The sequence below is a fragment of the Capsicum annuum genome, chromosome 1 (genome assembly GCF_002878395.1).
Source record: "Capsicum annuum cultivar UCD-10X-F1 chromosome 1, UCD10Xv1.1, whole genome shotgun sequence".
Taxonomy (NCBI): domain Eukaryota; kingdom Viridiplantae; phylum Streptophyta; class Magnoliopsida; order Solanales; family Solanaceae; genus Capsicum; species Capsicum annuum.
The window spans coordinates 8,633,586-8,646,616 of NC_061111.1; the positions used below are offsets into that span (position 1 = coordinate 8,633,586).

A 13,031-nucleotide genomic window follows, 5' to 3' on the forward strand; every position below is an offset into this window, starting at 1 on the left:
TTCTAGTCCTTTCAAATGATTTACAATTGTTAAAAAAAGGAAAAGAGAAAGTCAATGCATGTCATTAGCAAAGTTGTCGCATACTCACAGGTTGAGTGCTTTTATTTCGGTTCCTTGCTTGATGTATTTGATATTTGTATTGGATTTTGATTAAATTTTGATTTATACTTTACCCATTTCTAAAAGCTGAAGTAGGATTTTTCGAATTTTAGGGGTTAGAACCTAAAATCTTTGATCAAAAGTAGAAGAACCATGTTAATCGCTCGGGGTAGAGTTGCAAGCTGTATTATATTGTACAATCAACAATGTACCATATATGTTCTTTTAACTGTGAATTATTGTAATTACAATAATTTTTAGGTATATTTCAAATATGTAAATTAATTTTTTTAAAGTTGAAAATATTATATTTGAACTCACATTAAAAAAAGTAAAACTAATTTAACTCTTGTACTCTTAATTCCCACTTAAAATGTAACAAAAAGTTGATATAGTTTTGGTAAAAGAAGTGTTCTTATATTCCTCCTCACCCCTTTCAATGAAGGGGTAACATTAGGGCGGATGCGCCAAAAAAAAAAAAAATTGATTGAACTCAATAGCTATGGCTCAAAGCTTATATACATGTTAATTAAGAAATTATTAATTTTAAATTTGAAATCAAGTGATGAATGGAAAAAAAGGTGATGAATGGAAAGAATTTCCATACAAATAAGAGATGAGATTTTTGGACTTTTTGTAAGACTTGAATATTTTTTTTCTTTGAGCAAGGCTTGCTTTTGGAGTATAAGTTGGGTTCAGAATCCAAAGTCTAATTTGACATGATATCAGAGTTAGACACACCGATATAGGCCCCCGTGAACTGATTGAAAGGGTGTGGGGGTATGGAATTACCCTCGATCCTTGAATGTGTAGTTGTGTACACCCCACTCACATCTGAAGGGATGAGATTTTTGAACCCTTTATAAGGCTTGGACAATCCTCCACTCTGACTTCAAGTGACATTCCGAACTCATAATACTTCCTTCGTTTGGTTTTACTTGTCACATTTTGAGTTGACACACTTATTAAGAAAAATAATTTATAACATGACTATTTTACTATAGTACCTCTATTAGATGATGCTTACATCAGTGGCGGAGCCAGAATTTTGGTTAAGGGTGTTCATATTTTTCCTTGGGAAAAAAACTGTTTAAAAAACAAAGAAAATAAAACGCTGCTACACTTGCCAAGGTTCGAACCCAAGTTGTTGATGCGGAAATGCACACTTTTGACCACTGGACTATGCTTCTCTAGCTTGTCAAGGGTCTGCAACAACATGTATATAATCATAAATATCTATATTTAACCTATATGCTCGAAAAAAATTTCCAACAAAGGGTGGTCATCTGACCACCCTTCGTTGGCTTTGGCTCCTCCACTGCTTACATTGTAGCTTGAAATTAATTTGAAAAATAAAATAATTAATGTTAAGGGTACAACAGGAAAAGAAGTTGTTTCTCTTGATATGTTAAAAATAATAAGTAAAATTAGAAATCTAATTAAAAAATTAGTAAAAATGAACTGACTATTTAAAGTTTGAATCCAAGAAAATGTTAAAATATTTGATCAAATGATTATGTCACCAACAACACAATTTTATAAGCTAACAAACAAGTTAAACAAATACAATCTCTTTTTGGTCGGGTGTGTTGTCTTATGGTGTATGGATGATGCTACCTCTTTAAGAAGGCCCAGCTAATATATGCCCTCAGTTTTCTGACCTTCATTCCCTAACATTCTCTCTCTTTGATCAAACAAAACACACAAAAAGTGTCAAATTAAACTACATTTTCTTTTATACTAGAACATATAAAAAATCATATTAGGTCACCATCAAAAATTGGTGGGGTGGTGGTGGTATAGATGATTAACCTGCCATAGCCACCATTTTTTCCGCCTCCCAAATCTTTTACAATGATCTTTTTCTTCTTCATCAAGAGATAAGGTGATAGAAAATATATATACTCCACTACTCATAATTGTTTTTTGTACAAGGAAAAAAAAATAGTTTCATTTTTCATATATAGGTACTTTGATAGAGGGAGTACATTCTCATTTGCATATATTTTTTTTGAAACCCTATATTCTCTCTAGCTCCTCATTTTTTTTCCTCTTCAGGAAGAGAATATTTTTTTCCTTCATAGTTTCTACTTTTCATACATTAGTTGGGATCTGATCATATTATTTTTTTGGGGAGAGGACCATGAGAAAGGTTTATTGCTTTTGTGAAAGTTAAAAAAGAGTTCGATTCCCGAGGAAGAATTGCTTCTCTTTTTGTCTACTAGCTTTCTAAAGTTGAATGAGAGTTTATAATTCTACTACTACATCTTTTTACACAGTGACTACTTTGATTGATCTGAAGCAGATCTGTGGAACAACAACTCTAGAGGATCATTGTAGTTATCAAAGGTTGTGTGCCTTGCTATCTTCTTCTCCTTTCTTCTTTGATCACTTTTTTCCATTTGTAGTTACTTAATCGGATGAAGATTAAGAGTATTATTATATGTGTTCATCGGTTTAATATCTGATAGGTGAGTCATTGGCTCACGCGATGTTAATTCGATTTCTTATGACAAAGTCCATCAAAGAAGCTTGTTATCTCGACTTTGATGCGAACGAAAAGAAAAGTTAATTGGATGAAGGAAGTTTTCTCATGGTGTTGTAAATACATGTTTCTCAAAAATATTTAGAAAATTCTTGTTAATTTTCATCAAATGTCTTTTCAATACCCTAGATCATATTTTCTTAAAGAATGTATGTGTATATACTTATATGTAACCCTCGTCCTTCTTCTTAGCAATATGAATTGAACTTATTTTGTGTGAACAGATATAATAGACAAATTCTTAATTAACGATATGATGTACTATATGCTTCTTGAACTTTGTTAAGAATATATGGTTTTAACGTTGGCTATAGCTAAACAAATTAAAGTAAAGGTATTGAATTTTGATTACACATTATATTATTTTACTTTATGAGTGGAGGAAACATTATACTTATTGTACTTTGTTTCATTCAGGTTTCATGCCTAAGGCTAAAGCAAACTTGAGTAGTAGTGTTTTTTTATCCACATCTTCAAGTGATTAGGGCTCTCATGCTTTTATCCCCACAAAGTTGACAAAACCAAAATTCTTCACACATCATTTACTTTTACTTTTTTTTTTTTTTCAAGTTTTCAACACATATACGTGTTTTAATTAGGGTAATTATAACTTTATGAATCATAAAATAATGCTTATATATATGACTTAAACATGTGTTGAGTTTGTTTTTCTTTTTCATTTTCTAGGGTTTGAATTCCGATAATATTACATAGACCATACAAAGATAGTGTGTATATTCATGTTAAATCATGTCTTAGTTTTCTCGTCTCATTAATTATAGCAGATAACCTGTCTAATTTTCTATATTATAATAAATTTAACAAGTATTTTAGTTTAGTAGACTTACCTGGGGAGACGAAAATAAACAAGTAGTGGCACATGAAGAAGGAAATATATGATACTTTTCTGAAAAAACATATGATCTTGACCCATGTGATTTCCCTAAGGTCATTTAATTTTTAAAGAACTATGAAGTGAAATGATGTTTGACATTTTAAAGAAAAAGTCCTAGATGTTTGTTAAGGTTAATATTCTTTTTGTTTTCTTGTTCTTTAATCATTTTTACGGATTAAATGTATCAATTTTTTCTTTTCCATTAAAGAAAATTTGTGAAATGTTCTATAATTTCCTTACACATATCTTCTTGAAACTTATACTATGTGACAGTTATTGTAATCTTAAGAGCTAATAATTAATTCATTTGATCATTGGAATGCAGGTTTTGATTTTGTGGATCAACAAAATTAAAAGACATGAATTCTTTTACACATGTTCCTCCAGGTTTTCGATTCCACCCTACGGATGAGGAATTAGTTGATTATTACCTCAGGAAAAAGATTGCATCAAAAAGAATTGATCTTGATGTCATTAAGGAAATTGACCTTTATAAAATTGAGCCATGGGATCTTCAAGGTACATAGCTTTGATTTATAACATCATTAATTATCAATGACCTATGTCGAATATGTATATCCTACATTCCTACTACATGTGAAAATATAGGGAATTCACATATAACAACTGGTGGTGGATCCATGATTTTCACTAAGGGGGTTTAAAATATGAAAAAGTAATTATACGGAGAAGTTGAAGGTGACTTAACATCTACCACATATATACGGAAAAATAATTTTAATCTTATATAAACAATGTATTTTCTATCTAAGAGGGTTCATCAAACCCCATCGGCCCTAGCTTCGCCCCTGATAACAACAACAACGTAATATCCAGTGTAATTATACAACAAGTGGAGTATGGAAAAGGTAGCATGTATTTTCTATCTAAGAGGGTTCATCGAACCCCATCGGCCCTAGCTTCACCCCTGATAACAACAACAATAACGTAATATCCAGTGTAATCCAACAAGTGGAGTATGGAAAGGGTAGCATGTATTTTCTATCTAAGAGGGTTCATCAAACCCCATCGGCCCTAGCTTCACCCGTGATAACAACAACAATAACGTAATATCCAGTGTAATCCAACAACTGGAGTATGGAAAGGGTAGCATGCAGTATGCAAAACTTACCCCTTTACTTTATGAGGTAGAAGGATTGTTTTTTATAGACCCCAGGCCATAACCCCCGAAAAGAAAAAATGGTCTTCTACTGACTATAGTCAAGATCTCTCCATAACGAGATCATTCATCCGATTAGGTTTTTTTGATGCTATAGTAAAATGTTGTTACATAAAGTACATAATATAACATAAAATAGATAAAATTGGTTTTAAATTAACTTGGCCGTTATAATGGAATGTTAGTAATATAGAGGATGGTTTGTATAGAGAGATCTGCCTGCACTGATTTTTGTTTGTTTTATATTTTACAGAATTGTGCAGGATAGGAAGTGAGGACCCAAGTGAATGGTACTTCTTTAGTCATAAAGACAAGAAGTATCCAACAGGAACTAGAACAAATAGAGCTACAAAAGCAGGATTTTGGAAAGCAACTGGAAGAGACAAGGCTATTTATCGTAAGCATTGTTTGATTGGAATGAGAAAGACATTGGTATTTTATAAAGGAAGAGCACCAAATGGACAAAAATCTGATTATATAATGCATGAGTACAGACTTGAAACCAATGAGAATGGGACTCAGGCAAGTTTTCTAAATCAAAATACTTGTTTGGAAAAATAAGGCGGATTACCTGTTATGATCGATTAAATTGTAAACATGTTGCAAAAATTTTAATCTACCTAAATAACTTAAGCTCAATATTAATCATGACAACTTTCAAAATCATTTGAAGCACTACTTGAAGTGAACATTAACTTCTTTCCCTTGTTACATATATATATATATAGAAATGTGTAACTAACATTGCATAGAAAAAAGGTTAGAGAATAATTTAACTCTGTCGAAGTCTGATAAAACTAGATCCGCATTATCTTCTATAATTGATATAAGAGATGATGATTGTTAACAAATTAAAGTTACATGTTTGTATAGATCAAGGGTGAAAATTATCAATTGCAGTAGTAATAGTTACATGTTTGGATAAAAGTCTTAAAATTGATAGTAATAAATAGTAGTTAGTGTTTAATTAGTAGAATGTTGTTAAATACAAATAATTGAAATGTCCTAGGAGCTATTTATGAAAAATACAAATTTAAAAGTACTTTTACATTAGAAAAAAAAAAAACGAATGATGAATATATAATAGAGAGATAATTAAATGTTATGGTTTATAAAGAGTATTTTTTTAGAAAATGTACAAAAAAAATTAGGAATGAGATGAGATCATAAAATATTTGATTCAAACCAAATATGCTTGGTCATAAGCTACAAAGCCATAAGTTAGGAGTAATCAACTAATGACTGATTTTGATTTTATGCATGAATAAATTTAGTATAAACTAGGTTTACCCACTAGTTTAGTATGCTATTAAGTTTTACCCTTTCATCACAATTTGACCACTGACATTATCATTATCGAAATAACAGTCCAGTGCACTGAAGCTCCTCTCCTAGAGCAGTAGGATCGGACCATAAGGGTCTATATTATTTACCTTACTGGTGCATAAAAAGCATTATAAGCCATATGTATGTCCTAATTAACATTACTCAAATTGCACCTGCAGGAAGAAGGATGGGCAGTGTGTAGAGTATTCAAGAAAAAACTAGCAACATCAATAAGGGGAGAAGGAGAACAATATCAACAGGAGTCACTATGTTGGTACAACAATGAGCAATTAGTCTCCAATTTCATCCCTGATTTTGACTCTCCACGACGTAACAATTTTCCAAATATTCCATATAATACTACTCCTTCATACCATCACCAATTACCCTACACCAATATGCAGCCTCATAATAATGATGCATTATTTCTCCAACTCCCTCAATTGGAGTCTCCAAAAATCCCTCAATCCTATCATGGAATCAACCAAATTAATATAGAACAGCCCAATTCAATTTACAACAACTATGATAATCAAGCAGTGGATCAAGTGACCGATTGGCGAGTACTCGATAAATTTGTTGCATCTCAACTAAGTCAACAAGATGGCAGTGCTGCTGCTTGCTCCAGCTCTCCAGCTTCTCATGAACAACAAATGAATTTGCTTCAAGATGATAGTATTAATAAGGGGACAGAAATGGCTTCATCAGAAATTGCCTCATTATCTGCTTCAAGTTCACAACTTGATCATCTATGGAAGTAATATAATGCTCTAAATATTTACTACTAATCATAGAAAATATATGTTGATGAATGGATTTGATATATGTACTTAATTGCCTCAGTTTCTGTACATAATAAAACTCAAATGGTGATGTATTAGTGGTTTAAAAAAATTGTACTGGTTTATAAGACAATGAAACTCGTATTTAAGAAAATCGAACCAAAAAATATATATAGAGGACCTCTAATGCGTATATATTTATATTTGGATTCTCAAGGCAAGATATGACATTTTTCATGTGTTGGATCTTGGATAATGTATGTTCTTTAATGCAGCTCTAACATTTTAAAAACAATTTGGATATTTCTCGATTTACATGCATGACGAAGTTCAGGCACACAAGTCATGCTATTTTTTATTTTATTTTTTAATATTTCCAATTTTAAGAGATGTTCCCAAAGATGACCAAATTGATCTAGTATGATATCGTCCTTGAACGGACTATAGATATATTATGGTGATACTACTTTCCAGATTGATTGTGTTTTGACTAATTTTCTCCAACTGAATTGAAGTGTTTTTAAGCTAAGTATTAATTATTTCAACCATTAAGATGAATATTTCCAGCAGATATGGAAGGAAAAAATTTGTTGGCAAATGATAAGCTGACAATGAAAACCTCCCATATTGTCTAATAAAAAAAAAAGAAATTGATCTTGAAGACATTTCTAAATAACTAATTAATTATGTCTTCTAGATCTCTAATTGTAAAATGTTTTTATAATTCGAAACTGTGCATATAAAATTTTCCATTGTTAATATCATTATGTTGAAACTATCCAATTAGACCAAAAAGAAGTTTGAAATTTATCAAACTAAATGCAAAAAAAGAAAGAAAGAAAAGAACTAGGCCTATGCTCCTATTATTCAGTCCAGTATTTTGAACGAAGCATAATTTAAATTTGTAATAGGTTTACCATTGATATTTTATTGAATTTATAGACTATACATTATATATGTGTCTTCCTTCACTCAGGTCTCATAATTACGTCGAACTAGATCCAAAATTGAAAATTTAGCAATGCAAAACTATTGTTACTGTCAACAATGCAAAACTCGTTTATTTTTTTTTATTTGGTGGGGGGTTTGGATTGTTAAATACAATATTACTGTGCTAATGTCAACTAAAGAGAAGCCTTCTCATGGAAGTCATTAAATGCGTGGTTAATTCCACTTTAATAAGAAGCAAAGCTTGCTTAACACTTCCAAATTACGATAAAGAGAATTATTTAAAATTTGCTTTCTAACAACTTTTTCTAAGTAAATAGGGCGGTCGCACAATTCACTATATTATTAAAGCATACGATATTTTAGGTTTAAAGTTTACTATCACCTATTCCCTCCATTCACTTTTATTTGTATGTTATATAAAAATATATTCCTCTTTTGCATATCACTTTTAGCATATCAAAAGAAAAACATCGTGTTTTCATATTTTCCCCTCAACATTAATTACTTATTCTCTAAATTATTTTTCAAGATCTCAAAATAAGTAACAATTAATATGAGTAATTGTAGTAAAATACTTAGGGAAATTATCATTAATACCTTAACATGCCAGCATATAAAGTCTAAACTGGACAAGTAAAAATGTACGAATAAAGTATTATCAAAAGAATTCACACCAAATAAAAGAGTGCACCATTGCTATAGTTTTCTGTGCATACTTTAACCAGGATCATGAATTAGTAAGAAAGTTTCCAAATGCAAGCATAGCAGATAAAACAAAACACACCACTTATTTCTAAATTGAAATTTGTAATCAACGAGAAGATTCCAATTGTGATTTCTAAGAAACCTTGGCTAAAATCCTCTAGATTTGCTTTTTAAATACTTGAGAGGCATTGAACCAAAATCACTCAATCTTCTTGTTTGCCCTACCTTGAAGTTCAAGATTACCTCAATTAGATAAATTACTCCCTCCCTTTAAATATATTTGTTTTATTTTTCCTATTATTTTTAGTTTCAACTTTCTATATGTTATATTTAACACTACAAAGACTAAATGACATTTTGATACATTCTACATATCTTCAGTTTAAGACCGTACGATTTAAAAGTCATCTTTACTTCTTTAAACTCTGTATAAAGTGAAAATCAGACAATCAAATTGAAACGAAGGAAGTAAAACAAAAGAATGAAGCTAAAGTGCTAAATTATAGTAGAAACTTAAATTCCCAACAAGTCATCTCTTCAAGATTCATAACTCAGCTCACCTTGATATCTCTTCAAATAATGCAAGCCATTTTGCTGCTACGCACAAGCTCAATGCATATATATACAAAAATTTTATTCAAGATCAAGATATATAGATGTAGAGGAATTTTGTATATTCTAGGCTAAAAGGGTGGAAGAAGATGGTACTAATAAAGTGATGTATATGTAGGCAAAAATGTACTGAGTTTTATATATATGGTAGTAGAATTCAAATTTTAGTTGGTGTTAAATACTCAAAGAACTTAACGGATAAGAGAGGAAAAAAGAGCACGAAATTTCATAACATAATTATGCAATAACAATAAGAAGAAAGTAAAAGTGTTTTTTTTTTGTCTACTTTTTGAGTCAGTTATTATAAAATTTAGGAGTAATAATCATGGATTTTACTTTGATGTGGTTGAAATTGAACTCAAACATGACAGTCCCTTTCAAGCAATGCTAATTTTACAGCAGACATCATTATTGGGCGTGCCTTAGTTGATATCATAATTGAACATTTCCAGTGCACACATATGGAGAAGGAGGATATTGGGATGGGAGGAGAGGGAGTAAATTAACCAAAATAATAAGGAGGAAAAGTGTTTTTGACCACAAAATTTTGGCTCAAATTTGACCACAATAGAAAATACACATATTCCCACTTCACACTATAAATTAATTTTATTTTAGACATTTTTATCCTTTTATCTTGAAAGTTGAATATATTTTTTATCCTATTTTCAATACATTGATTATGTTAATGAGATTAATTATGATTAATTCAAATATGGAAAAATGTTTGTTTCATGATTTATATTCATTGTTAATTGGGCAAATACTTTTTCAATAATCCTTTTTCTTAGGTAAATATATTTGTTTAAGTATTATTCATATTTAATATATGTATTTCTGGAAAATATATTAACTAGAAATCTCTAATTTTAATTAGTATGATTTTACACCTTTTCAGGTTAAGAAAAAAATAATTAGGTAGAGATATCAATATTTCAGTGTAATCTTAGTCAATTTTTATTCTTTCATAGTAAGAATTTTATTTGTGACAGTAAAAAACAACCAGTACTTTAATTTGCATTTTTTAAGTTTGAACATAACACCCTTGACTCTAGCTACGATTGTTCAAAAATCAAATCGAAACCAATAATCTTTAATGATAATTTGATTATTGGATTAATGGTTCGATTTACTGGATTACCAAATGTAAAGTATGACGAGTTGTTGTTACTGTAATATTTTATAAATTATGCTTGAAAATTATTTAAATATATACTTTAATTTTATTTAAGCGTAATAATTTAAAAAATAATTAATTAGAGATCATTTTAGTAACAAATATAAGTAATAATTCACGATTTATCAAATCAACGTAATATAGAGGCAAATGAATTGTATAACACTTATTGGTTCGACATATGTGGACTATATGCATGATTTCTATAAGTGTCGATGTTTACCAAATCTAAAGTGTGGTGAGTTGTTGTTATTGCCATATCTTACAAATTATGAATGAGAATTATTTAAATATATTTTTTAATTTTATATAAATATAATACTTAAAAATAAATAATTAAAGGTCATTTTAGAAACAAATATAAGTAATGATTCACAATTTATCAAATCGGCGTAACATATGGGCAAAAGGCTTGTACCATCAATATTTATGTCTCACTCTCTTTAGTTCGACATACATGAACTATATGCATGATTTTTATATATGCCGAGATTTACCAGGTCTAAAATTTGTTGAGTTGTCATTATTGAATTATTTCACAAATTATGTGTAAAAATATTCAAATATATAGTTTGATTTTTATTTAACATAATAATTAAAAATAATTAATTAAAAGTCATTTTAGTAATAAATATAAGAAATGATTCACAATTTATCAAATCGGCATAGCATAAAGGCGAAAGACAATCAACACTTCTGTCTCACTCTTTTTGGTTCAACATATATGAACTATATGCATAATTTATATAATGTGTCAACATTTATCAGTTCTAGAGTGTGTTGAGTTGTTGTTATTGAAATGTTTCACAAATTATGTTTAAAAATTATTTAAATATACAATTTACATTTATTTAAATATAACAATTAAAAATAATTAATTGGTTTTATATATATATATATATATATATATATATATATATATATATATATTGTAGCGATCCGCAGTTTATCAAATTGTCGTTACATAAAGGCGAAAGACTTGTATAGTCTCACTCTTTTTAGTTCGACACATATGAAGTATGAACTATGTGATTTCTATAATATGTCAACATTTACAATGTCTAAAGTATTTGAGTTGTCGTTATTGAAATATTTCACAAATTATGGTAGAAATTATCATGTATGCAATTTAATTTTATTTAAATATAATAATTTAAAAATAATTAATTATAGATTAATTTGATAATATATAAGTAACTATCCGTAATTTATCATATCGGCATAACATAAAGGCGAAAAACTTGTGCGATCAACACTTATGTCTCACTCTTTTTGATTTAGCATATACGAGTAATCAATTCTTATTTTTATTTTCATAATTTTAAAAAATAATTAAGGTAAGTGAAAATTGTGGGATTACATTTGGTATATTATTATAGGTAAAAATTGAAAGAATTAAAAAATTAAATATTTAATCTAAAGTTTATTTTGGTCAAAATTTATCGATGATCATCTAACATTGAGTTTGTTACACAAAAAATTACTTTTAATCCTTTTTTTGTTACGTAAAATCACATAATTTTAATAATTATACAAAAATATTTTGTTATTTTATCACATATTCTATATTTAAAATTTATCACACACAATTTATTTTATTATTTTTACAAAATTTACAACAAAATAAGTATATCAGGATAGAAAAATAGTTAAATTATATTTTTTAAAATTTTATTGATACTACTTTAAAAATAGAAAAATAAATTTATCCTAATAAATTTATACTACGATAATTTTCTAAAATATATTAATTTATACTAAAATTAAATTTAGTATTTGAAAATTAATTTATAATAAACGGCTTATACTATATAAACGGCTTAAACGGCTAATTGTGTAACTTTGGGAATTGTTAATATTATGCATTATTAATTTCTTGTATAATAATAATAGCCATTTATTATACTATATATTTAAATATAATTTAAATAATATTTTCTTAATACATAATATATGTACCTTAAATTCATTAATCATTCTTGTATAAATTAATTTTAGTTGTTCAATGAATTTGGGGAATAGAAAAAAGTTATTGCATTGATTAAGAAAATTTGAAGAGAATTTATTTAAGAAAAGACTCACAAGGTTATCTAAGTCTTTTTACAATTGTGGTCAAATTGTGGCCAAAAAATTATGGCCATTTAGCACTATCCCTAAGCAAAATATTGACTAACCACATAATCTATAGTAGTAGTATTTTTTAGAACTAGTTAACTTTTAGACATTTTACCCTTTTACTTTAAAAATTAAATAACTTTATCTATTTGAAATAAAAGGATAATATAGTCTTTTTATTATTATGGCCTAATTTGGGCCGAATTTTTTTCTCAGTTCTCATGGATGATTGATTCTAGGTAGAATAACACTTATAATGTATATTTCTACTCCTCCGTCCATTCTGTTGATCACCTTACTAAAAATAGTTGTTTTATAGTATTTGTTGGTCACCTTACTAAAGTAAGAAAGCATTAGTTAAATTTTTTTGATATTATCCTTATAATTAATTCTTTATTAAAATATTCACACTTATTTATAAAGTACACAAAAAGTTTTTTAAAGGGCGAATTAGTAAAATTACCTTCTTATTTATAATTTCTTAATCACCGTAAAGTACAATGTGCCCAACTAATATGCAACAGAAGGAGTAAACAAGACATATATATAGAGATTCAACTAGTGTATTAGAAGTTAATTTCAACAGAGTAATAAGGGTTGCGCTTTTTAATTTCTCAATTAGACTGTTGAGTTGGTTTTTAGAG

The 13,031-nt window shown here is 28.6% G+C and overlaps 1 protein-coding gene and 1 long non-coding RNA gene across 3 annotated transcripts; one reads left to right on the forward strand and one right to left on the reverse strand.

The window, feature by feature from the left end:
* Nucleotides 1-1,766: 1,766 nt before the first annotated feature.
* Nucleotides 1,767-7,028, forward strand: LOC107852632 (NAC domain-containing protein 26). 2 transcript variants are annotated; one of them, XM_047415564.1, is made up of 5 exons: nt 1,767-1,984; nt 2,379-2,448; nt 3,865-4,058; nt 4,973-5,241; nt 6,225-7,028. In XM_047415564.1, exons 3-5 carry the CDS (start codon nt 3,899-3,901, stop codon nt 6,804-6,806), a joined length of 1,011 nt encoding a protein of 336 aa, XP_047271520.1. In that variant the 5' UTR covers nt 1,767-1,984; nt 2,379-2,448; nt 3,865-3,898; the 3' UTR covers nt 6,807-7,028. The 2 variants fall into 2 exon arrangements, with proteins under 2 accessions (XP_047271520.1, XP_016553146.1); XM_016697660.2 differs by having other exon boundaries at nt 1,767-2,448.
* Nucleotides 6,317-9,257, reverse strand: LOC124900123. The gene is made up of 2 exons (XR_007057885.1): nt 9,044-9,257; nt 6,317-6,768 (listed from the first exon to the last, which is right to left on the reverse strand). It is a non-coding gene; the product is annotated as an uncharacterized LOC124900123 (long non-coding RNA).
* Between the last annotated feature and the right edge of the window lie 3,774 nt (nt 9,258-13,031).